At 42.0% G+C, this 27,439-nt stretch overlaps 2 protein-coding genes across 4 annotated transcripts; one reads left to right on the forward strand and one right to left on the reverse strand.

Annotated features, from left to right (window-relative positions):
• The first annotated feature begins 12,251 nt into the window (after window positions 1–12,251).
• On the forward strand, window positions 12,252–14,111 carry LOC119290651 (E3 ubiquitin-protein ligase MARCHF2-like). The gene is made up of 7 exons (XM_037569277.1): window positions 12,252–12,751; window positions 12,828–12,899; window positions 13,053–13,120; window positions 13,202–13,319; window positions 13,407–13,487; window positions 13,585–13,677; window positions 13,762–14,111. The coding sequence occupies exons 1-7, from the start codon at window positions 12,509–12,511 to the stop codon at window positions 13,858–13,860; spliced, it is 774 nt and encodes a 257-aa protein (XP_037425174.1). The 5' UTR covers window positions 12,252–12,508; the 3' UTR covers window positions 13,861–14,111.
• Window positions 14,112–14,123: 12 nt separating this feature from the next.
• On the reverse strand, window positions 14,124–18,853 carry LOC119290633 (sulfhydryl oxidase 1-like). 3 transcript variants are annotated; one of them, XM_037569260.1, is made up of 12 exons: window positions 18,529–18,853; window positions 17,630–17,654; window positions 17,448–17,540; window positions 16,937–17,118; window positions 16,627–16,699; window positions 16,439–16,507; window positions 16,278–16,351; window positions 16,040–16,193; window positions 15,666–15,706; window positions 15,353–15,499; window positions 14,761–15,264; window positions 14,124–14,675 (listed from the first exon to the last, which is right to left on the reverse strand). In XM_037569260.1, exons 1-11 carry the CDS (start codon window positions 18,747–18,749, stop codon window positions 14,775–14,777), a joined length of 1,569 nt encoding a protein of 522 aa, XP_037425157.1. In that variant the 5' UTR covers window positions 18,750–18,853; the 3' UTR covers window positions 14,124–14,675; window positions 14,761–14,774. The 3 variants fall into 3 exon arrangements, with proteins under 3 accessions (XP_037425157.1, XP_037425166.1, XP_037425150.1); XM_037569269.1 differs by having other exon boundaries at window positions 14,812–15,264; window positions 18,529–18,851; XM_037569253.1 differs by lacking the exon at window positions 14,124–14,675 and having other exon boundaries at window positions 14,682–15,264; window positions 18,529–18,852.
• Between the last annotated feature and the right edge of the window lie 8,586 nt (window positions 18,854–27,439).

The raw sequence follows: 27,439 nt of genomic DNA on the forward strand, positions 1-27,439 counted from the left end.
ACGAGGGAGATCGGACGAGGAGGAGACGATCCACGCGGACGCGCTGCCCCAACTCTTCTTCCGCTGCACGGCACTGCGCGTCTAGTGGTAACGAACTGTGATCCATCTCCCGTAGCATGTTCTTGGTTGTTCTGCGCGTAGGAAATTTTAATTTGCAGTCGACGCACCCTACCGTAGATCCCATCAGTAACTTCCATGTATCACCATGGAGAACTCAAACTGATGAACCAAATGCAATGGCAAGGGCACACGGAGTGTCCAAATCCTTCTCTCTCAAATCCCACCAAAGCAACTAATGCTAGGTAGGAAAATGAGAGGAAGAACAAGAAGGAGAGCACCAAGAACTCCAAGATCTAGATCCAAGGGGTTGCCCTCACATAGAGGAGAAAGTGATTGGTGGAAATATGGATCTAGATCTCCTCTCTCTTTTCCCTTAAAAACTAGCAAGAATCCATGGAGGGATTGAGAGTTAGGAAGCTCAAAGAAGGTCAACAATGGGGGAAGAACACGAGCTTAAAGGATAAGGTTCAATGGGGAAGAAGACCCCCTATTATAAGGGAGGAGACAATCCAACTGTTACCCCCGCTCAGCCCCGCACAGGGCGGTACTACCGCTGGGGGGGGTACTACCGTTGTGGCCAGCGATACTACCATTCCACCTCGTGGTACTGCCGCGCAGTGAGAAGAGAGCGGGAAGCAGAGCAGGACCTGGACCCAGTGTGGTACTACCATGGTGATAAGGGCGGTACTACCGCCTCTACTGCCGCAGCTAGTGCCGCAAAACCCGACACGAGAGGAGAACCCTCGAATCGAGGCGGTAGGAGCACGGAGCCGCAGCGGTACTACGGCTGAGAGCTCCAAGCGGTACTACCACTGTGGAGCGGTACTGCCGCTTGTAGCTCTTGAGCGGTACTATCGCTGGGGTTCGCGGTACTACCGCTGGGACCAGATCTCAGGGAGAAGGCTGCAAGGGAGCCTTCAACGAAGGGGAAAGGCTCACAGGGTGCAGAGGGGATGTGTACGTGATGAATCCACCCATACTTTTCTGAAACAGATCCCATAAAACCAGAACTGCCATAACTTCTGCAAAAGAGCTCCGAATTGAGCAAACTCAAGCTTGTTGGATACAAGACGATGAGTAGCATCAAAACAGTGAAGAGGCATAACAAATGGAGTGAAACCTCCAACAGAGAAGAACAGGCATAACCTCCAACATTGAAAACATCGTAGAAGATGCAAATGAACTCCGTTTTCGATGAACTCGAGCTTGTCATCAAGATGACCATAAGCTCCAAAACTCTCAAAGAGAACCAAACAAGAACCAAGAAAGATGATGCAAGGATGCAATGGTTTGAGCTCTCTACGAACGATACGATCAAGCTACTCATTGAGAGCCCCCCTTGATAGTATGGCAATCGATCCTATAACCCGGTCTCTCAACTACCACTAGGAGACTGGTAAAATAGAAAACATATCAAGGGGAAACATTTGTCTTGCACATAGTCCACTTGAGCTAGATGATGACGATCTTGACTTCCTCAAGTTGGACCACCTTTATTGATTGTGTTGGCTCGATGAAGACTAGTTGATTGCTCCCCCATACTCCATTATGGGTGAGCCACTCTTCGGCTCATCTTCGTAAATCCATTGTTACCATAATGGATGGCAAGCTTCAAGCATTTGATATCTTCATGATGCTCCACTTGAACTTGCACATTGCAACCATACCATGGGATCACTTGATCCCTCAGTACATCTTGTATGCTTTGTGTGTTGATCAACTTGATTCATTCTTGACTTAATCTTGATCAACCTTGAATCTTTCCAATTCTCTTCATTTGGATGATGTCTTGAAGGTAGACATGAATGATTACACAATCTTCTTCTTCAAGACATGCTTGCAATAAGCTCAACACTCACATGACCAATCTTTGGATAATTCCTTGAGTAGCAACTTGGTCAACACGAACTCTCCTTGAAACCAACACATGTACTCCAAGAAAAGCCTATGGACAAAACCTTCAAATATAACTCAAGGCAACCATTAGTTCATAGAGATTGTCATCAATTACCAAAACCAAACATGGGGGCACCGCATGTTCTTTCACTATGGGTAGTACCATAAATTCTATGTACAAGTGGAGTGACAAAACATTTGGCAACATTGCGATGGAGCCCCCAAAACCATGCAATCAAATTGTACAGCTGGTGTATATGAATGCATATGAAGTAAATTCAAATAGTGGACGACTGAATGAATGAATTATTATATAAGGAAGAAATCTCGTGGTTCTAGAGGTCCCCGATTGCATGGTTTAAAGAGAGATATTTTCAGAGGAAGGCTGAGGGCAAGGAAGAACAAGATTCGCAAACTCACAGATGAATCCGGAGCTACCTTCTCATGAGGAAACCATGCAAACTATGGTCATGTCATACTTTCTCTACTCCTATAAAGACTCGGTTGGTGATGATGGTGTGTCTGCCACCCGTCATTTCTGACCATCAAATCTGCATATAATGATGGTGAGGTAAGTTGTGGCATTTTGGCAACAAGACCCCACTTCTCTGCTCCAATTTGCAGAAAACTCCTTAGTATCTTGAAAGTTGAAACCAACCACATCTCTCTCGCCTCATCAAAACAGCCACGAGGAATATATTTTGAGTGAAACGTAATACGAGTATACTTTTAGTGATATATATATATATATATATATATATATATATATATATACCAAAACTAGAGTGTTTTTCTTTCAAGTTTGTGAACATGTATTATTCTACTTTGGATCCATTGCAATGCACGGGCACATTTGCTAGTAAGAACTTATTCATGACAGATATGAGAACCTTGTTGCATCTCATGTTGTTGTTCTTTTTGAGCCATCTATTTCTGACGAGGCCAACACTAAGCTTTGTGAGGAATTTTGAGCCATGTATTACTGACGCTTGCTCTATTTTTATCTATTGATCTACTTGTATCGCATTTGCTTTTATGGATCTTACTCGGGATTTTCAACGTCTTGATCTACCACTGCATGATATTGTGCGAATAATGCCTACCAAGCTCCTCTATAAGCCTGTTGTGTGTAGGTGTGAGATTGGACGAGATCCCATACCAATTGCACTCTCTTCACATTTCAGGATGAACGATCACTTGATCCATTTTCAACATCGGGAAGATGTAAGTTTTTTATAGTTCTTTTCAATCTCTACTCACAATTTCCTTGAGTGTTGTGATGTATAGGGAAGGCATATCTCATCGAATCTTTGACAACCAAGAGGATGTAAACAATCACCAAGCTTCATTATTTCGGACTTCAACGGGCTATGGAAGACACACTTTAAGGCTTTGAATGAGCACACTGAGCACATTGCCACCGACATGCATCAACCTTAAGCTCGAATGAGGGACTATCTAGACGCCAAGATGGACGCGCAGATGGCTCAAATTCCTGACATGTTTGACAAGTGCAAGTATTCATAATCTTCGTCCTCCTCAAGAAGACAATCAAGTGGACACTCATCCGAGCTACCATCCCATGCAAGTACACAACGATATCAATGTCGTCATCATCAACGCCGAAAATATTATCAACATTCATGGCAATGGATTCTAAGGTCACATTCTTGATCATCACCCTCACTGACGTGAAGATCAAGAGCAACAATATGCCTTCGACCGCCAAATGCATCCAAATGAAGAATGGAGTCGACAACAAGAGGATTATCATCAAGATGAAGAACGGGAGGCACATCGGCAAGAAAGAAGAACATCATTTGGAGCAAGCCAGTCAAGCGCAACGAGATCTCTGTGATGCTACTTACAACCTTCAAGAGCTCAATCGAAGGGCAAGAGAAGAGTGCCAAGACGAAGAGGCTCGCATCAAGCACCGTCACAAAATGAGGTGTGTGGTGAACACACCTTTTCCCCATGCCAAGAAAAATAATAAAGAGTGCAAAGACTACCGACCTCCTCAACGTCAACCTCACAACAACCAAAAAGGTGAAACACACTTCTCGGTCGCTGCTTCTACAAGTTCATGTGTTTTTAAAAGTTTGCTCCGTTGAGATAGGCCCAGAGGCGGTAACCAGCTTTGCCCACGGCACACCGCCAATAGATGCGGGAAGAAGACTTCGACACCCCCAAGAATTTGAATGTATTTTTCAGTTTATGTAAGGACGTTTTGGTCTTTGCTACTTAATATTAGTATTGTCTCTATGTTTTTTTAATTTTAAATTTGTTTCTAAAATAGCAATTGAATTTAAGTTTTGAAAGCTAGACCCGGTGAATTTCTACCTTTTCTGTGTAGCTAAAAAAAGGGTGAGATTTATTTAGAAAAATAAGTAGAATTTCAATTTCTAAGCAAAGCCAAACTAACTAGCAAACACTGTTGGGCCTTTGGAGCCTGTCCCTTAAGGTGGGCTCAAAAGATGAGCCAGATTTATGAAGGACAAACCCATAAAAGATTGTCATGGTCTTCCATTCGTACTGGGAATGACTAATTAGGGGTACTCCGACGAGGCACTTCCCTGCGCATGAGAGCACATGAGCCCTTCACATGGTGTGTCCAGCCATCGCCACATGTCACACACTGACGCACCTTGCAAGGGGATTTTTTTTGTTTGTTTTTGCTGGTTTTCAGATTTTGCTTGAATTTTTCTAGGTTTTCTTGAACTTTTTAGGTTTTCTGGATTGTTTGCTTTTTTGTGTTTTCGTTTTCTTAAATAAGTTTTATTGCTTTTCAAAATACGCATCGAACATTAATACATGTTTTACATTTGTTAAATAAATGTTGAACATTTTTGAAGGTTTGTTATATGCACGCTAAACAATATTAATTCATTTAAAATATTTTTCTAATAAACGGTCAACATTTTTTAAATAGGCCTTGCGTGTTTTTTGAATACATGTTGAACATTTAAAATACACAGTGAACAACTTTAGAATACGTGGTGAACATTTTTCTTCTTCTTTGGCAGCTAGTCGCCATTTGTGGCTAGGGACTCCCACGACCCCATGTAATTCCAGTAAACCGTACTCCTAGCTAATAAAGTGGGGGTTTGCCGCCCACCAGCGAACTAGCGCTCACGCGCCTGCCAATCTTCGCTGGTCTTTTCTCATCTGACATTTTCTACCATTGATCTGTTGTCCTAGGAAAAAATCAGCTGGTTTTCTATGACGCTTCTGAAAAAAATGTAAAACCCCCAAAAGTTTACATGTTTAAAAACTCTGTGAAAAAGATGTTAACTGAAAAAGTTCACAAATTTGAAAAAAGTCCACGAATTTGGAAAAGTTCACTACTTTGAAAAAGCTCATGAGTTTTTAAAACTGTTCATGATATTTTAAAAATTTTGGGCTTTTAAAAATAGTCCACGAATTTTTTTTTAAAAAAGAAAATTTGAAAAGGTTCATTAAATTTAGAAACATGATTTTAAAAAGTTTATCAGTTACAAAAAGAAAAAAGGAAAAAAAATAAATAAAAGAAAAAAAATCAAACAACACCCATCCTAAAAAGCAAAGAAAAACCGCCTGAAAAAGCAAGAGAAAACACTATATGGGCCGACCCACTACGAAAGCATCCCCGAGGGGTATGGGCGATGTGTACCTAATGTACTATGGTTGGCGCTATAAGCGCTGAATAGGAGTTAACGTTAGTAGTTATTAGTGCCGCTGGCTAAAGATGAGTATGAGTGGACCAGCCCAATAGGTGAGCGAAGCCATGCACGACGTCAGCGAACGATAGTGCCATCTCGGGAAGAGCGACTTATAGACGCTCCCGATTCCCGACACGCCTATGTCTCGCTTGTAGCAAGACCGACGGATGTGTCGGCTACAATGCCGGGTTAATAAGGCCAGGCCCGGCTTGCAAGATGCGTACAAACCGGTGTAGCCCTCGCTAGCTAGTAATTCATAGCTGATCACGAGCACATATGCTCCCTTGTGAATAGTAAACTCAAAAACAATGACAAAGTATTTAAAAATCTAAAAATTTTGCACATAAAAATGAACAAGTTTATAAGGGCGTGCAAAATTTCATGGCACTTTGACATTGGAGGAGCTAGGGACAGAAAAAACAAAATAATTGCTCCAAAATAATAATAATAAATGAACCCTTCGCAAAATATCATTTTTTTCAGAGCTCTTCCAATGGCAAATTGCCCCGAAATTGTGCACACACCTATAAAACCTTGTGCATCTTTGGAGTCAATCTGTTTTTGTTTTTGTTTATTTTCCCTAGCACAGACACGCCAGCTAGATTCTATAAGCTAGTAAATACATACGACTCTTCTTGGACTTTTTTTACCTTTATACTTATATATATTAAAAAATGTTCTCATAAGGAGTAAAATATATTTTAAAATATTTGTGTTTTATAAGTTTTCTAAAAAGTATTCTTCATGTATTAAGAAATGCTCATATAGATCAACAAAAGTGTTCACACATTTTTAATCAAAGTTTCATGACATTGAAAAAATATTGGTACCATTCAACAATATTTTCACATATTTAAAAAATCGATTATGTCATTATTAAAAATGTTATGTTTTAAAAAAAAATGCGCATCTTTAAAAATTTCAAAGATTTTAAACATTTAAAAGAAAATTTTCACATGTTTAGAAAATGTTCACGAAAGTGTAAACATTTGTTCTCACAATTTTTTAGGAAAATGTTCTTGACATGTAAAAGAAATCTATAACCAGTCAAAGATGTTCACATGTCCTAAAATGATCAGAAAAACGTAAAAAAATCATACATTTTGTATGAAAATATTTCATGAGATGTGAAATAATATCCACTCTTTTTAACTAAAACATTTGAAAAAATGAAGAAGAAACCAGAAAATGTAGAAAAAGTGGAAACATAAAAAACAAAATGAAAAAAATTATAAAAATAAAAACCCTAAATAAAACCAATAGAAAAATTAGAACAATATATGTAATGAAAAATCAAATGAAACCTCCCTCAAACCAGGCGAAAGGTTCCTAAAACCGCTTGCTGGAAGGTTCCCCAAACTGGTCGTAGTAGGTCCCCCAAACCGCTGGAAAACATAGTTGGGCCGACCTACTTCACCCGAGGCTGGAGGCGTCAGCTTCTTCTATCTCACAATAAGCGAGACATAGCTTTTCCGGACTTTACCTCACCTTCTGCAATTACAATTCCTTCCTTTGAGAATAGCTAAAACATCATCTATAAATTTTCTGGAGAAAAAAAATCATCTATCTATAATATGCATGTTTGGTAAATGGAAAATCTCATATTGACTAACCATACGTCACATCATGCTTCATGGAAAAGAAAGAAGTAACATTTATAACTATCGGGTCACAAAGCAGCTTTTGTTACCTCTTAAATAAAGCAATACACATATCATGACAATCTCACACATAAGTAGATTGAATGCATATTGCACAAGACTTATATGATCTTGCGGTGTCGGTGAGACCAAATGATCTCCAACTGGCGTATCAATGTCCACGACCAATAACAACTTGTCATCGACAAATACACATGTCGATCTAATATTCATGTGTGTCCTCATGTTTCGCATAGTGTAGTCTCAATTCACATCCCCCCGATGGCCAGAGAAAGTGCTAGAGAAGAGAGCAGTGGTTGCGGTTGCTTGAAGATCACAGGAAAATGATGTGACATCGGTTGATAAGTTGTCATCCTCATGGTAGAGCACTTGTAGACATGCTCAACATGGTGTGCTTCATCGACCTCAGTAAAAGTCGATGCTATCTAGTATTTATTTTTCTCGTCATAATCATTGTAACCAGCACATCAAGATAATAGTAAGCCGAGGGAGGGCCAAAATAAATGGTTTTACTTATTTATATCGAACTTATTTACTTTTTGTACTCATTCTCTCAACATACCATCTTCATAATCATATATTTATACTAAGTTAAGCAATTTTAGTCGTAACAAATGGTTCTAAATACTAATATTTTTTAATAACAACTCTAATATCCATCCAATGCAAAAGTATTTGCACAAAACTTAAAATTATTGTACAAGGAAATTTATATTAGACATTTCTTTGTAAGAATTTTCATTAAATCCTTTCATTAAATTGAAATTCTCTAGGCCAAAGAATTTTATAAAATGCTTGTCCCTACAAATTACTTTGTGCCAGTTAGATGAATTATATGTATATATGTGTGTGTGATTGTGTATAGCTAAATAATCATAAATATCTTAGCAAAGAGCATAAAAATGTATGGCTAACAAATAACTTGATAGAGCTATTTGGAGCGTATGATTGTACACTACCTTTGCTAGTAAATAAAATTATGACGAGTTCTTTAATCGTGGTCCCTATAGAGACATGGAGTTTTTAACCCTAGCTCACATGCTCTCTGATGAACAGCAAACTCCAAACATATAGTTAAAATACAATAAAAAATTCAGGATTTTCCTTGATAAACATAGATGAATGTTTCAACTGCATGCAAAATGTTGTGACAAAATGACATTCGTGGAGGTCTGGAAAAAAATTAATGCTCCCAAAATACTATTAATTGGTGGTATTGAAGTGTATTTGTGGATTGCCTAACCCTTTTCCATCAGTTCAGACATTTGGTTGCGTCGACTAGTGTATGAAGCTTAACATGGTATCAAGGCCCAAGGTCTTGAGTTCAAGTACTGGCTTCCATAATTTATCTAAAAAATGGACATGCTACTTCTCGCATCACACATGAGAGGGGTGTTGAAGTGTATACGTGGGTTGCCTAGACATTTTCATCAGTTCGGACTTTTGATTGCGTTGGCTAGTGCATGAAGTTTAACAGTTGGAAACATTTTGGTGCATCGATTTTGTTATTCTTATCTAGACCTCCATGAATGTTATTTCATCACAACATTTTGCACGAAGTTAAAACATTCATCAATGTTTATCATAAAAAAAGTCAATTTTTTAAATTTGTTTATTTTTTTGGATTTTATTGGTTACAAGGGAGCATGTGTGCTCGAGATCAAAAGAGCACTTTCGGTTCCTATAGGCGATTCCCAAAGAGTCCTCAAACACAGAGAGGCATGTCCAGAGTCCTAAAAATAAGTAAACTACTCATTGGGACCCATAGTTTGACGCTTAAGATGAAAGCCTTCAAAGATGGCGGACAGGGCTCGGAGATACAAACTTGCAGGGCGTGGCTTGATCACATGATTATGTAAGAGATCTACAATCAAAGCCCCATGTCCTTCGCAATTATACTCGGGCGGCTTGCCCGGACATAAAGAGCCAACCAACCGGGTCGTGCAGAGCCATTCCAAATGTCCGGGCTGACTGGTACCCCCCATGCCCATATGTGGGGCAGATATGGCGACGCCCGGACGCGTCCGCCACGTTGGACTGATGGATGGACCCATGCCAAAACCATTGGTCTGACAGTCACCTCCTCTAGTTTAGGTGAGGACGGCGGGGACACATTCGTGTCGCGGCTCCGCCGCATCGCCGGAGGGACCAAATCAAACTATTTTAAGCGCGACGGCGAGGCAACCCTAGTCCCGTTGTTAGGGCAAATTTCTCCCTTAGTGGTTTTGGTGATTGATGACAATAAATATGAAAATGTTCACAAATTTTGAAAATGTTTGTAAATTTTAAAAGGTTCATTAAATTTAGAAACATGATTTAAAAAACTTTATCAGTTATAAAAAATAAAAATGGGATAGGAAAAAATAAAAAAAAGAACAAAAAAAATTCAAACAACACCCATCCTGAAAAAGAAGAAAAAACGCGTGAAAAAGTTGGACGAACCTACTAGAAGGTTCGTAAGCAAAATAAAACACTATATCGGCCGACCCACTATGAAAGTGTCCCCGAGGGGTATGGGCGATGTATACGAAATGCACTGTAGTTGGCGCTATAAGCGCCGAATAAGAGTTACCGCTGCCGCTAGCTAAAGATCAGTATGAGTGGACCAACCCAATAGGTGAGCGACGCCATGCACGACGTCAGCGAACGCTAGTGCCATCTCGGGAAGAGCGACTTATAGATGCTCCCGAGTCCCGACACGTCTATGTCTCTCTTGTAGCAAGATCGATGGATGTGTTGGCTACAATGCCAGGTTAATAAGGCCAGGCCCAGCTAGCAAGATGCGTACAAACCTGTGTAGCCCTCGCTAGCTAGTAATTCATAGTTGATCACGACCACATATGCTCCCCCATGGAACAGTAAACTCGAAAATAAAGGCAAAAGTATTTAAAATCTAATTCTTTTGCACATAAAAATGAAAAAAATATAAGGGCGTGCAAAATTTCATGGCAATTTGACATTGGAGGAGCTAGGGACAGAAAAAACAAAATAATTGCTCCAAAATCAAAAAAAAATTGAAACTTTCTCAAAACATTTTTTTCAGAGCTCCTCCAATGGCAAATTGCCCCAAAATTTTGCACACACCTATAAAACCTTGAAGCCCTAAAAACCCTATAAAACCTTTTGCATCTTTGGAGCCAAAAAAATTGTTTTCGTTTCTTTTCCTTGGCACCGAAACGCTAGCTAGCTTCTATAAACTAGTAAATACATACGGTTCTTCTTGGAATTTTTACCTTTATATTTCTATATAAAAAAATGTTCTCCTAGGGATTAAATATATTTAATTTTTTTTATAAATTTTCTAAAATCATTCTTCATTTATTAAGAAATGCTCATGCAGATCAAAAAGTGTGTTCACACATTTTTTATCAAAGTTTCATGACATTTAAAAAATATTGGTACAATTCAACAATAATATTCACACATTTAAAAATTGTTTATGACATTATTAAAAATGTTAGGATTTTCTTAAAAAATTGCGCAATTTTTAAAATTTTCAATGATTTGTAACCATTTAAAAGAAATTTTCACATGTTTATAAAATGTTCACGAAAGTGTAAACATTTGTTGTCACAATGTTCTACGAAAATGTTCTTGACATGTAAAAAAATCTATAACCAGTCAAAGATGTTCACATGTTCTAAAAATGACCAGAAAAATAAAAAAAATACAATTTTTATGAAAAATATTTCGTGAGATGTGAAATAATATCCACTCCTTTTTAAGTAAAACATTTGAAAAAACAAAGAAGAAACAAGAAAATGAAGAAAAAGAGGAAACATAAAAACGAACATGAAAAAAAAGTATAGAAATAAAAACTGTAAATAAAACCAATAGAAAAAGTAGAAAAATATATCTAATGAAAAATCGAACGAAAGCTCCCTCGAACCAGGCGAAAGGTTCCTAAAGCCGTTCGCTGGAAGGTTCCCCAAACTGGTCAGTATTAGGTTCCCCGAGGCCGAAGACGGACGCTTCTTGTGTCTGGCAATAAGCGAGACATAGCTTTTCCGGCCTTTACCTCGCCTTGTGCAATTACAATTCCTTCCTTTGAGAATAGCTGAAACATCAGCTATAAAATATTCTGGTGGAAAAAAACCATCTATCTATAATGGAATACTAGTAAAAGGTACATGCTTCGCATGTCAAAACACTCGCATTTTGTTCATATGTAGTCTCCAAATGACGATGTGTAGAGGAAACATATTAGCAAACGACCAAACATAACACGGTCAATGCATGTCATGCATGGTTTGTGCTACTCACATATGTGTTACTCTCACCCCTTTCATCTCCGGTTTGGCATCCTCTACATTGTTCTCTGAGTTGAGAGAGTCCCCAGCCGCATGTTACGACTGAATAGAGGAAATGTATTTAGAGGTCTAGGACTGTGAGGAAAATATAAGACTTTGGGAGGAATGGGAAATGTGAGTAATATTGGGAGACAGCCTACGTTTGAATATTTTCCAGTGCGTCCAACAGCTTGCGTTTGAATATACAGGCGGCCGTCTCGCGGAGAGATTCTTCACATTAATTAATAATGAGCAACAAGACAAGAAAACGTGTGGTAAGGAAGCATGAGGGATTCGGTCAGATGTTCCTAACTTTGTCAAAAAAGTAATAATCAGATGTTCCTAACAGCCAAGCCATGGAAAGCCGCCTCATCCAAAACCTATAATTTCCAACAGCTCCACCTGTCAACCTCTCGAGTCTCCCACTCCAAGATTAAAGCACACCACAAACCAATGCAAGCAAGAAAGATGGCCATATGGCAGTTGAAAGCGCGCGGAATAACTCACTTCGCAGCAAGATATGATATGACAATGATCGATGGATGCTAGCTTCCTTTTCATCATTATTAAAGCATTCTGACAGACTGCTATACTAGCACTTCATCTCAGAATCAGACTGCCGCAAGAGCCACGGCCAGCCGGGCAACAGCGACGGCGCCCACTCCATCTCTTGCTTCTCCCTCGCCGCCTCTTCAGATACCCGGCCGATCAAAGCCCCGGCCTGCAAGCCTCCTCCTCCTCCTCCTCCTCCTCCTCTACCTTCCCTTCCATTCCCTTCTGACCTTGCTTAGCATCTCCGTCCACGCTTCTCGCGCAATTCCCCCGCTTCCGACGTTACCTTGCCTTGGACGCGCGCTACATCGGCCGACGCTAGCTATATGTGATCCTTGCAAGCCAGGGGTTGATGGCGGACCATTTCGCGGTGATGGCGGGCCGGCTGCTCACGGCGTCCACGGTGCAGTCTGCCATCGACGAGGCCTCCAATGCTGCTTCGTCTTCGGCGCCGACGTGTCGTGAAAAGGCCGTCGTCGTTGAAGACGGTGGCGGCAGGCCGAAGAGTGGCGTGCTGGTGGAATGCAGGATCTGCCAGGAGGACGGCGACGAGACATGCATGGAGGCCCCTTGCTCCTGCAAGGGCAGCTTGAAGGTAAAAACGTCTTGCATATGGAGTACATTGCTCTTGTCTGAAAGCAGTGGCTGAATTGAATCAGTGTCTCTTTCAGTATGCTCACCGGACATGCGTCCAGAGGTGGTGCGACGAGAAGGGGGACACCATATGTGAGATATGCTTGCAGGTGAAGTTCAAATTCGAAATTCAGTTTCTCTAGCTAGTAACTTGTACACATGCCCGACGAGCTAATCATCATCCCTAATCATGTAAGAGTGTGGATAATTGCATGCTGTCATCCACTGACATATGTAGATTGTATTTCTTGGTGATAAAACAGCAATTCACACCAAACTACAAGGCTCCTTCCAAGTTGTTTCAGCAGGGAAGAAACTCCATTTTCTTCAGGTACCAATAATTCCTAATGCTTCACCTATCAAACATATGGCATCTGACAAATGGATCATCTAATGCTCTTCTCATTAGCAGAACCCCTGCGTACATCCAAGCACAGGCCCGGAGCTCTTCCACATCGACAAGCTACGAGTACGATCGCCAAGCTTCCACCCCAAAGGCTGTAATCTGTTGCCGCATAATTGCTATAACTGTAAGTGCCGGTGAAAAGTTCCAGACATCTGTTGTTTCGTTCGACGGCTTCAAAAATTAACAGCCTAAAACATTGTTGCAACCTCAGCTGATGCTTCTCCTGGTGCTCCATGACGCCATCTCGGTCTACCTCGGCGATCAAGGCGTCTACACCGTCGCTCTTGTCACCGTAAGTGAGGCTCTGAAAATTTGGAGACAATTCTCACGTTTTTTATGGGACCTGGCAAATGTAACCTGGTGTGCAAAATTTTGTTTTGTGGAACCAGCTGCTGATGCTTAGAACTGCTGGAATTGTGATACCGGTCTACATCATCTTGGTCGCGGTGACCGAAGTGCTTTATCGACGCAGCGAGTGGCGGGTTTGTAAAACCATCTTGATCCTAATGCCGAAATGTTTATGAAGTTTCTTGCTGAAATGGAAATGGAAATGGAACACAATGCAGGCTATGCATGGTCAGGTTTCAGAACCAGAAGCCACAGGGAGCACGCAGCCGGTGCCAATTCCGCCGCAGCAACAGCGTGTGGTTATCACCATCCAGTAGTGCACCAAGGGGAACAGATATGGACATCAGCCGTCAAGTATGGCATCTGGATGCGGTTTTGAGCTTCGGGTGTGCCATCATGTCGACACAAGAGATGGAGGATATGTACATAATAATTGTGAGTTGTGAACTTGTGGCTGTCCATATATCATCTTCGAATACCTGTGTATATCGAAAGAAAAACACATATGTACATTCATGGACACTCGCTTCAGAAGCAGTGAAGATGAAGTGTTCCTGCTGTACAAGACGAGAGACAGGAGTACAAGATGATGTAGGAATTTTAGAAATGTGCAATGTACATTCGATGCGCAGAGAAAATGCAGGAATCACTTTGTCGCCTTCATTGTTGTTGTTATTGTTGCTCGACAATTCGCCAGTCCCAAATGCTGCTTGTGTAAGGTATATCAGCCTCTAGGTGCACTACCATGCTGTCGTCGACAGCACAAATTTCGATACCATAGACAGAGTATATCCGATAAAAGTCGCAATACTTCAGGATTAACATTGAGTTCAAAATTTTACGGATCAAATGGGCAGCAACAGCTCATCCATGTCCAGCAATCAGATCACAACTATATGGTAAAAACAGAACTACATTTGAGCCTATAACAAGGTGCAGGTTAGGTCATCATGCTTCTGTAAGTATTTCATCTGTAAATGACAGCTCCAACATTGGATTCTGTGCACTCTCTGTGAGCTACTTACCAAGATTTTTAACCCATCCAAGAAATATACATTCACGGAGGCCACCTCTGATGAAGTGCACAGTGAGCAACTGGTGGGCTGTTTTTCAGTTCCAGTTCTTTCTTTGCCTGTAAAATCGACAAGTAGAACCTAATCACTTCTCTATGATTTGAATTCCGTAAACGCACACGGCAAGAATGATATCCTACCAACCTAAAATTGTCTAATCATATTTTCTTTAAAGAGTGTAAACGGTACGAGTACTTTCTGTTCTTCTGCTGAGTTCTCCAGAAGCAAGCTAGTGCCCCAAATGTACAGCTGGCAGCTGCAACACCCAGGGCAGCTCCAATTGGGACTCTTGCAGCATGTGAGGAGGAGGCATCGTCAGCAAGTGCCGCCCCTACTTGCGTCCTCCCTTGAAGAGACTCCATGTAGGTTTCTTTATAGGATGATACGAGCGTCTTCCCATAGTAGTTAACCAAGAATGGAAATACTTCGTCCTCATTCCAGTCAACCTGCAAGGTCCCATCACTTGTCCTGCTTGAAGAACGATAGCAAGATGGGCAGAGTGCCTTTGGAGGCCAGATAGCCTTAGGGAATGATGGATCGCCAGTTCCCATATCCTTTTCTTCTTTCATCAACCTCTCATTAACTTTGTTATGCGTGCTCCATAGCCAGAGGCTGAGATCACGGGCTGACTTGAAGGGAACTGACACACTACAAGCAAAGGCCACACACAGTCAGGCATGTAGTAGTTTTTTTGGTTTTTAAAGCAACAATGTAACACAGAGTTTATTTTGCAAACCTTGAACACATATCATAGAAGTGTTTGCGGCATTCCTCACAGATGAAGAAATTGTGTATGAAATCACATATTGACGTAAAGGTTGATTGGCTTTCACCATCCCCAATTTGGACAGTAAGTGAATGCAGCAAAACCCATAGACCACAGCTGATACAGGAAATAGCGTTAAGTTCATGTGATATTAAGTTGTTCATCTGCCTGTCCCTACAGCCTACTTTAAAAAAATGTACATGAAAGAGTCCACATAATACCAAAAGAATAAAATTGCACCCTACGAAAATGTTCAGAACATATGCAGAGAGCAGACGTTCACCTAAATCCTCTTGTTTCACTTTTACTTCCACGGCAGAAGATCTGCAGCAAAAACAAAAATAAGAAGAGCAAATCTGAACTAAAAAAAACGAAAAGCACATACACAATACATTCCTTGTATCCTTCTAGTTAAACAACTAAGGGCTATGAAAATTGGCTCTACAAGGAAGGAATCACATGCCTAAAGCAAAGTATGGTCTGCTCACAAAATACGTCAGGTATTAGGCTAGAGTAAATCAGGACTGAACAATCTATACCTAAATAAAGTAAATCACCAGTTCAGATTGTGTGTGTGGGATATCAACAAGGTCCCAATATAAGAGAACGCATAGAAAAGAAATCAGCATCAGGCTAAGCATAAGAAAGAGGACATACCCAGTAACCGCGAGGCACCTCCTTTCCACAGATCTTGTGGTTATCTGCTGCAACACTTTCCAACAATTTAGAACTGTCTTGTGAACTTAAAGAGAGGTTCGAAGGCCAGTGATCATCAAAGTTAATAAGTAGATCAGCAGATCCTCTTCGACACCTATGGAATCAACAAAACATTACAAAATGAAAAATACAGAATAACTATACTTCATCACTATAAATTCAAAAGAACACCTCATACCTCTTGGATGGATGATGAGCCACCAAAATTTGTAAAAACCTTATAAGAGAGTCACGAGTGTCTGGCTTGATCATCTACAGTTTGCAAGTACCAGTAGCAGTAGTCAGCAAAAGAGCAGCAAATAGCATGTCAATTGTGAATTGTGATCATTTATCTAGAACCTTGTTGTCCAAAATTATCTGTAACGCATGAGCTGTTGCTTCCTCAACATCGTAAATTGCTTGAACAACCTAATACAACAGATTAAGTACATAAACGAAGGTTCTGAAGGACTCAAACAAACTGCTTGTTAGTGCATGAAATAAGATTTTATGCAATTTGGCTCAACAAATAAATTATTCAGCTGTACCTGTTTAGGATCTGAAGCATTGTTTGGAAGCATGTTTTCATTCTCATATTTTCTGTCATCCAAAGTGAACGAGCTGCACATAGCATAGAGGGTATATTAATAAAATCCATCAGCCTGTAATGGTAGAACTGAAACAAAATATCGAAGCATCTAAGCAACAGAATAAGATGTTAAACCCAAATATACACACTGATGTACTTAGGTCAGAAACAGAGGTAACAAAAATAGGAGCACAAAATTTTAATAGTTCGGTAGATGCCATATCAACTGAACTTTTAGCGACAGTGAAATAGTTGGGAGAAAAACTTGCCTTTCCAGTTGCTTATTTATCCACTTAAGTAAGCGCTCTGCTGTTCTTCCATCATCAATCAATTTTATTTCGCTTTTCTCTTGCTTCCGGTCCCACTTAGTGTTAGCAAATTTTGGTGGGGGGCCCCAAAGTAGGAAAGGATAATGGTCAACAGAAAATCTACTGCAAAGATCTACATTCACCTGTGCTGCCAACATTCAAAAGAAATAAAGCATCACTGCATGCCAATGCACACCACTGCTTGAGAAACTAATAAGTTAGCAATGCAATTCAGTATATTATCAGATTTCTGAGAGAAATGAGAATTAAATTAAATAAGAGACTAATGTTTTCACATGAGAAGAACCTCCTGTATTTCTAGCCTTCTGGCTGGCAATAACAAACAGGACGAACTATAAACTGAAGATGCACATCGACACTTCTCTAGGTTATTTCTAGCCTTTTAAAGTGCTTAGTTATTTAGCTTCAGCAAACTGATGAAGATTATCACCCTTCACGAGAAGTACTGTACCTTTGATGCGCAATCAACCCTAGCCATCAGTATTCTGCCAGGATGCGCAGCATCTGGACCATTGAAAAGTTTCGCAACCTTCTCATAATGAGGCTGCAGGTAAGGAAGAAATCAAGATTAGCAAGAGTAGCCTTCCAGATCATATGAATATACGATACATTCTATCACCATAGGCTCAATACCTTGTAGTTTCTGCAAGCTGGACACCTGAACAAGCATGACAGGCATTTAGTTAGCAGAAATAAAACAAGATGGAAACAAATGACATTAAGCAGTAATGAAATGGAGTGCTAAGAGGGTGTTAAGAGTGTTTCCACAAAGATAAGCCAGTTAGTCCTTCAAATTTTCCATAGTCAATGGTAAAATTAGTGGACAGTATGGTAGGTAGAAATGAATTCGAATTTGGCAAGCAGCAATTTACTAGGGACAAAAGAGATCTTCTATCAGTGAAAATTCTCTAACTGAGGGGCAGTGATATCACTCTATAGTCCACATCTACGACCCATGTTTATTATTAAGTACTCCCTCCGTCCGGAAATACTTGTCATCGAAATGGATAAAGAGGGATGTATCTAGAACTAAAAGTATATCTAGATACATCCCCTTCTATTCATCTTGATGACAAGTATTTTCGGACGGAGGGAGTAGTTAGGCATAATGATTAATAGTTTAATAAATCTTAACAAACTAATAGTCTAACAAGTCAAACCAAAATAAGCTTGGCAGCGAACATCTCTAGAGCATAGATTCACTCAAACAAAATAGTAGTATGAGTTGACAAAATCATCAGGTTTCATTTGGTTCCAGTCAGTAGCAATTTCAGACATAACACGAGGAAAGTACAATTACACTATTCTGACACATATGAAAACTACACGCGAGTGGCTAATACCGTGCTCAGTAGCTGAAATCAGAGACGAACTTATCATTTTGGATTTGCGACCGGCAGATCGACAACAACATGAAACCCCGCTTCACAGCCTCGATTCGTATCCATCTCGCGATTCCAGATCAAATCGAATCGAAGAGACTTTCCGTATCGAATAAAAAATGACGCGAATCAAGCCGGGGGGCGACTGACCAGTGGGCGAAGAACTCGACGACGGCGAACTGCTCCCGCGAGGCCGTGAGGAAGGCGTCGAAGCTGGTGGCGTTGAGGTCCACGGCGTAGTCCCCCTGCGCGGCGGCCTCCGCCCCGTCGCCGACGCCGAGCGACCGGAGGGCGTCCGCGCGCCCCGCGAGGGAGGAGGCGGCGGCGAGGGCGAGGACGAGGACGAGGACCCGGGCCGCCGCGGGGGCCATGGGATCGGCCGGCGGGGGCTGGATCTCACCGGTCCGGCGCGGCGGGGATCCGGCGATCCGCTTCGGACACCCGCGCAGCTCTCGTGCTCCGATTGGTCAGACCAGCAGTAGTATACCGCTAGTAGCCTCCGCCTGGGGTTTAGACTTTTAGTTAGGGGAAAGCTTCTCCCGTAATTACGCCTGCGGATTGCTAATTACGCAGTGCTGCCGTGTAAAGGCGGGCGGACTGGGATATGATTACGGGAACGGTTTTCCGTTCGCTGAGCGGTGGGTCCGGATGGGTGGGCGGTGGACATGTGGCCCACTGGTGGCGGGGTGGAGATGAGTGTGTTTCGTGTGGCTTTGCTGGGTTGGGTTTGTGTTGGGTGCTGTGCCACGTTACGCTTTTTCGCAGGTCAAACGGTGCGAATTAGGCAGCACCGTTTTTTTTAGGGAAAAGCCTTGTGGCATTTTATTCAATTTGGGAAAGTGTTACATCAAAGATTACATGAGGTAATAAGAAAGAAGGCATCTCATCTAACCACTCTTCACATATTTTTGAATCATAGCATCGCCTAGCTAGAAAATGTGCAACTCTGCTTGCTTCTCTCGGACAATGAGCAAAAGAAATATTCGAGATGTCATGGGCCAGATGAAAACAATCAGTAAGGGTAGCTGAGTAGGGGCTCCAAATTTCTGTCTCTCCATTACATGCATGTACCAGTTCTTCACAGTCTCATTCTACTTCAACATTCCAGCACCCCACTGCATAAACCAGCCGTAGCCCCAAGCGAAGAGCAATTGCTTCAGCTGATTGTGCACTAAGAGTGTTATCTATAAGCTCTGAGACCCTGACAATCGCTTCTCCACGGCAATTACGAAGAACAGCAGCTGCAGCCCCACTCCCGTCCTCGAAGAAGGACGCGTCCACATTCAGTTTGTACGACCCAGGAGCTGGACGTTGCCATCGAGCTTCAGAAGTTACCGCTGCTGGACGTGTCACGTGATTTGAAGTTATAGCTTGGATAGCAAACGAGGAACTTGGTGCAGGTTTGACATTCACCCCCTTTACAGCTTCACGGTGTTCCCACCAGATGTACCATGCGCCAACGGCAACCGTTTCCTGGAGCCCCAGTTGTCCCAAGACAGGAGATTTTTTCATCGGATTTCTGAGTAACTCCTCCATTACCACTGAGTCCGAGCGATCAGTGCGAATAGCTGCATCTATTATCTCATCCAAACCCAAGGACTTCCAAACCTGACGTGCACGAACACAAATGAAAGCCAAATGACGAATATCCTCTGGTCCTTGGTGACATATAGGACATGAAGGTGAGACTTTGATATGTCTACTTCGCAATACTCCCATCCCAGGTATGGTTCCATGTAGTGCTCGCCAGACAAAAATCTTTATCTTGTTTGGAACTTGTAGTTTCCAAAGAGTCTCCCAAACAGGGTTGTTTGTTGATGTCTTAGCTGGGTCCTTTCTCATTCTTGGTCCGAGTTGGTGCTCCCACTCGACATAGTATGCTGATCGAACCGAGAAACAAATTTTTTTGTGACATTCCACGCTACAAAATCATCCAGTAAATGAGTAGATAATGGGATCTTCAAAATCCGTTGAGCATCAACACCAAAGAATATAGGCAGCACCGTTTTGTTTGGAATTTCGCCCAAGTTCGCCCTCTCTAGGTATGGCCGAAATTTATACGAGTTTGATGATCATGACCTTGACATTTTGTTTTTGTTTCCAAGATAATTTTTGATCTATTTATCATGACATTGTCATGATAGTATAAGGAACAGAGAAATAAAAAAGATACCCGCAAAAAAAAAAGACAATATCCATATCCGTAAACCATCAAGCAACATCTACAAGCACCGGGGTGACTCGGAGGCGCGCCTCCCTCATCAAAGTCAGGTCAAATTTATTGCCGTAGATAATCGGGAAGTCATCATGTTAAAACCCTATAGAACCAGCACACTAGAATAACAATTATCGCTGATGAAGAGAAATAGATATCGAAATAATCCAACCTGCAGACACATAAATGAAGACAAACAAAGACTGGATCCAAACAGATCCACCGAAGACGAACACTAACCGAATCCCGCGAGATCTGCCGACGCCACACCTCCACACACCCTCTAACAATGCTATAGCATAACTGAAATGAGGGCTAGATGGGGAGAACGTTATTCCATCTCCAGGGAGTCGTCGCCGTCGTCTCGTCTTCATGAGTAGGACACACCCTAGACGAACTCAAAAAATACCAACAAATGGAGCACGATCCATCCCGGTAGCAGGGCCACCAGAGACAAGGTGGACCGGTGGTGCCAGCGGAAGGCACATGGACCCTAAGCTTCTTTTCTTTCTTTGAGAAGAAGTGGCGGCTGTGTTGCGTCTCAATCGCGGACGCGATGTACTCCCTCCGTCCGTGAATAAGTGTACATCTAGCTTTTGTGCTAAGTTAAAGTTTTAAAATTTTGACCAACTATATAGAAAATAATAGTAACATATATGGCATCAAATTGATATATTATCAAAGTACAATTGAAAACCAATCTAGTGGTACTAATTTGGTGCCATAAATGCTTTTACTTTTTTCTAGAAAGATGGTCAAAGTTTTAAAATTTTGACTTGAGACAAAAGCTAGATGTACACTTATTCACGGACGGAGGGAGTATGTTAACAAGCATTGTCCACTTTGTCCTCCACTTCTAACTGTTGCAGGATCTATGACATGGGCTCTTCGAATTTTCTCCTATTTATTTTGATGGCAATGTCGATCGTCGATGCCCTACCTCGAGGTTCACTGCTTTTTTACACCCTCAACCAAGTGTCTTACTGTTGAGGGCTACTGAGGGCGTCACTACCAGCTCATTGTTTGTTTTATTAATTGAAAATTATAAAAAAAGGAGAAAGAAGGCTAAACTCTACACCTAGAAACAATACATTCAATAGCATGTTTCTTGGCGAATTGAGAGTAACTTAGATGGTTAGGTTCTTTGTGGTAGAACCAACCGACTAGAATTTAAGTTCTAAACTTGACATTGGTGCTTGCATTTTAAATTTTTATTTCAGGCTTTCTGACGGCGTTCATTTAATTGGAGAAGATATTTCCGTCAACTACAAAGGCGTCTATGGTGACATCGTTAGTCTCTAGATATTGTGTTGGCTTGGTATCTCGAAAGCGCTCATAGGGGTAAAGTGTGTGTATGCACGCTTTCATATGAGTGAGTGTATGTGAGCGTCTGCCTCTATGTACTTCAAAAGATATTGATTTAATCTTAGGCGTGTGAAAGAAGCAACGACCTTTATTACTCCTAGGCAAGTCTCCTCCCAATCGAAAATTCGAATGGTCACAAAGGTGCCAGGGCACACACCTACCAACCGCTCCATGCCGCTTGTTTGCCTCGCGATTCGCAAAGTACTTGGATGTCCCACGAGAGCACAATAAGTTTTAAGTTTCAATCGTTGAAAAACTGAAATTTGTGATTTTCTTGCTCATTCTTACCAAGTTGCATAGAAAAATTCTAAGACATTTTTTTTGTCGATCATAGGCACAAAATTCGTTCAACGTCCCAAGCAGAACTTATGATTTAATAGTTGTGTCTTAAGGCCACAAGGCCCGCAAAAGCCCAGTGTTTCTCGTTGTGTGTCTCTCTCCAAGTCACAATCCCCCGATAGCCCTATCAACCAGCTTAGTCGAGAGAGATTTATTGGGGAGAGAGTGGTGATTGTGGGTGACTGAAGATCACACAAAGATGGCATGACATAAGTTGATTCATATTCTTACTGAAGCAATCAACAATGTGAAAGTCACCACCTTGATGGTGGAGCATGTTACAGACCTGCTGAAGATGGCATGCTCCGTTGACCAAGCTCTCTCAGTGCGACGGGAATGGGATGTCATCTAGTTGTCGTATTTTTTTCTCATCATGATCATTGTAACTGGTAGACCGAGATATTATTTATATTGGTTATCAATTATTTATATTCAACATGTTTACTTTATTACTCATTCTCTCAGCATACCATCTTTATAATTATACTTTTCTATTATATTAAGAAAATATAGTCATGTAAAAATGTCTCTAAATATTAATATAAACTATTTTCATTGAAACTCCGATATCCAAAGATTGCAAAGATATTTGCACAAAACTCAAAAGCATATTGTACAAGGAAATTGATGTTACTTTTTTTTATTTTCAGAATTTCTATTTAAAACCTTATGCTAAAGTAAAATCCTCTAGGACAAAGCAAATAAAAACAAAATTCTCGTCCAGTAAATGGGAAATCCCATCTTGACTAACCATACCTCACATCATGCTTCATGACAAACAAATGAGTAATCTTTATAACTATCAGGTTACAAAGTAGCATTTGCTAACCCAAGCAAAACACTACACATATAAGTACAGATGGCAATGTCAGGCATAAGTACATAACATAGACATTGGACAAGACCTATATGTTATCACAGTGCCTCAATTAAGTTGGTGCAACTCCACGTTCTCTAATGTGTGCTCATATAAATGTCTTGATAGATCAATGGCCATGACCATTGAAAGACTGTCATCAATAAACACACATGTCGATCTAATATTATCGTGTGTCCATGTGTTTCGCATATTTTATTCCCAAGTCACAACTCTCCTATGACCAGAATGAGTGATGGGGAGAGAGCGGTGGTTGCAGTTGCTTGAAGATCACACGAAAACAACATAACAAACAATTAATTCATTTGACCGTGAGAAGTTGTCATTCTGATGGTGCATGACTTGTAGACTTGCTCAACATGGTGAGTGTCGTGGTTTTGTCACAACAGATGTCCTTGTGAAAGGACCAAGTCATCATGCCATCTCAACTAGGTGGTAGCTTGAATGGGGTTGATTGGAAACGAGGAACGCGAGTTTACCCAAGTGTTAAGGCATATCTCTCTCGATGTTTTTGGTGATTGATGACAACATATTTGCGGACTAACCATGTGCTTTGAGCATTTCAGAGATTCATCCTTTGGCTCGAGACGATTTCTTTCCCCTCGGAGTGTTTTTCAAGACGGTGTAGCTCTTTCATTTCTTGTTGGTGGACTATTTTCGTAGGAGTCACCGTACTATCAAGAGGGGGTCTGCTTTGGTAAGGCTAGGGTGGAATCATCACGTACAATTCCGCTTCACACCCTCTGGGCCTTACCGCATCGTTGGAGGTTTGATTCCCTATTGTTTGGGCAGTCTTTGGCCCCAACGATAGTACCGCGGTGCCCAGCGGTAGTACCACTTGAGGGTCCTCAGCGGCAGTACTGCTGCGGTACCGGGCCACTACCGCCTCGACTTGAGGGGGCGCTTCTCGTGTCGGGTTGAGCGGCACTTGCAGTGGTAGTAGGTGCGGTAGTACCACTCGAGAGCGGTAGTACCGCCCTACCACCGCGGCAGTACCGCGCTGGGCCGGTCCCTCCTCTATCTTCAAGCCCTCCCAGTCTGGGCGGTAGTACTGCAAGGGGGAGCGGTAGTACCGCTGGGTCCAGCGGTAGTACCGCCCTCTGCGGGGCTGTTTTGAGGGTAACGGTTGGATGGGGTCCTTTTGTATAAAAGGGGGTCCCCTTCTCCTCGTTGACTTACCTCTTCCCCCATAAGCTCCATTAATGCTCCAAGCTCAATTTTTTCCCGATCTCTCTCCCTAGCCAATCATACCTGTTGATTTGCTCGGGAGTGGTTAAGAAGGCCCCGATCTACACTTCCACCAAGAGAAATTTGATTCCACCACCAATCCCAGCGGATCTTGTTACTCTTGGGTGTTTGAGCACCCTAGACGGTTGAGGTCACCACGGAGCCATAGTCCATTGTGGTGAAGCTTCGTGGTGTTGTTGGGAGCCTCCGATTGAGTTGTGGAGATTGCCCCAACCTTGTTTGTAAAGGTCCGGTCGCCACCTCCAAGGGCACCAATAGTGGAATCACGGCATCTCGCATTGTGTGAGGGCAAGAGGAGAATACGGTGGCCCTAGTGGCTTCTTGGGGAGCATTGTGCCTCCACACCGCTCTAACGGAGACATACTTCCCCTCAAAAGGAAGGAACTTTGGTAACACATCCTCGTCTTCACCGGGTCCACTCTTGGTTATCTCTTACCTTTACTTGTGCAAGCTTATTAGTGTTACTTCTCTTGCTTGCTTGTATGTTCGTTGTTGTTGCATCATATAGGTTTCTCACCTAGTTGCACATCTAGACAACCTACTTTGTTGCAAAGTTTAATTTGGTAAAGAAAAGCTAAAAATTGTTAGTTGCCTATTCACCCCCCTCTAGTCAACACTATCGATCTTTTCAATTGGCATCAGAGCCTCGTCTCTTTTCTAAGGACTTTGCCGTCCGAAGAGTATGGTTGACACCGTAGACGGTGTGGAGGAGTACTCTGGTGTGAATCCGATCTCGTCTACGGGTGATGGGGGAACCTCGGTCTCCCGCGAGGAATTCAATGTAGCCTTGGAGACATTGAAAACCTCAATGATGACTGAGGTTGAAAGCATTTTTACTAAATTCATTGAAGGGCTTAAACTATCCACTGCACCGTTGAAAGTGGGTGATCCCACTAACAAGGTGACGAATGCTAACTCCGACAAGGGGGAAACTAGTAGTGAAAAGGCTTCTTCTTCTAGTGGTAAAAATGGCACCGACATCTTTGCCCATGTGGAACCACCACTTGTTTATGGCGGATCGATTCCTTCCACTCATTTGAATCATGTCGGTTCTCCCCCTAAGATTGTGAAAAATGAGGACTTTGATTCTTGGGTTTATCGCTTTAAGCGTCATTTAAATCATGTGAATACTAATCTTTGGAGAATCATTGAAGAAGGTTCTATCCGCATGACCCAAGCAACTTCACTCCTCGAGAAGCCGCGGATAATCAATTCAATGAGAATGCTCTCTTCATCATCCAAGATGCAATTCCACCCGAAGATCTACCTCATCTCCAGCCATTCGCCTTGGCCAAAGATGCATGGCTTTGTGTTGTCTCTCTCTACCGGGGAAGCGCAAGCATTCAACTCTCCAACTATGAAGTAGTGCAAGATGAAGCCGACGAGTTTGCTATGAAAGAAGATGAAGAACCTCGTGAGCTTTATCGGAGAGTAACCAAACTCGTGGTCTCACTCCGAGATCATGGGAGCAAGGACATGGATGGCAATTGAATCAAGCGCAAATTCCTCAAGGCAATGATGCCTTATCACAAGGTCATGTCCTCCGTCATTCGTCAAAGACCCGACTTCCACACCTTGACCTTAAGTGAAGTGTTGGATGAGTTTGTGGCTATGAACATCTTGGACAAGACCGCCAACAATGCGATACTTCACTCTCAAAGGGCAAAGAAGCCCAACCTTGCATTGAAGGCCAAGGTTTGTGTTGAAGAAGTAGAAGAAGAGGAAGAAGAGGAAAGCAACCCCGAAGATACAAAGTATGCCTATCATGAACACATGGCACTTGCTTCAAGGCAATTTTGGAGCAAGACAAACTCAAGGCCAAACTTCAACAAGAACAACTCAAGTGGCACGAAGAGCAAGCAACATGTGAGGACTTGCTACAATTGTGGCAATGTGAGCCATTTCGTTGCGGAATGTCCGTATGAGAAGAGGGAAGACAATGGTGGCAAGCTCATCCGGAAGGACAAAGCTAAGTCTTTCCCTAACAAGAGAAACTTCACCAAGAAGACCCCTCACAAGGCGTTGGTGGTTCAAGAAGAGTACCATGAGGATGATGATGATGATGAAGATGGTGAGTCGGTTGCCATGGCCTCCGTTGCCATTGCAAAAGCTCCACGAGTGTCTCTCTTAGACTCACCCAATGAGAACATCACCGCCAAGTGCCTCATGGCTAAGGCCACCAACAAGGTAACCCCCAACATCAAAACTACCATCATTAATAATCCTTCCTTGATGGATTGCATTGATGAATATGAGGGATCCAATGTGGAGGAAAATGAGTTTGAGTCCTTTATGGGTAAACTCAAGGGTAAATCCAAGAAGCATTTTGTTGCTCTCTTGGAACAACTTGGTGAAGCCAATGACATGATTGAGGCTCACGAAGATACTATCTCCAAGATGGAGGGGCATAGTCGTGACTATGCCGATGAGATTTCAGATCTTTCCAATGCTCTTAAGGAAGAGCGTGGTCTTCGTTTGGCTCTTGAGGAGTCACACAACGTTGATCACGCTAAGTTAAAGAAAGATTTTGATCATGTTCTTGTTGTCTCTCGTGTGCTAAACTCCGAGAAGGCCAAGCTTGGGGTTGATCTTGCTAGACTCAAAGAGGAGTTTTACCTACTTGACAAGGCTCACAAGGTCTTGAAGGGTGCTCATGCTAGCCTCAAAGAGTCTCATGATCAACTTCAAGTAAAGCTAACCAAGGAGAAAACCACTTTTCCTCGTATGATGTTAATTGATAATGCAAATGCTACTAACCCATGTTGTGAGCATGTGCATCTTGTTGAGGAGAACGCTAAGCTAAAGGTGCAACTTGAGAAAGGTCTTGTGTCTTGCATACAAGGCGAGAAGAATCTCAGTGACCTTTTGACCAACCAAAAGGGAGTTGTGGCCAAGGAAGGGATTGAGTACGTGCCCAAGTCCAAGAACAAGAAGAAGAATGACAAGGCCAAACGACCTCCTCCTCTCAAGAAAACTTTTGTGAAGGAGGGAGAGTGTGCTACTAAGGAGAAGGAGGA

The sequence above is a fragment of the Triticum dicoccoides genome, chromosome 1A, assembly GCF_002162155.2.
Source record: "Triticum dicoccoides isolate Atlit2015 ecotype Zavitan chromosome 1A, WEW_v2.0, whole genome shotgun sequence".
Taxonomy (NCBI): Eukaryota; Viridiplantae; Streptophyta; class Magnoliopsida; order Poales; family Poaceae; genus Triticum; species Triticum dicoccoides.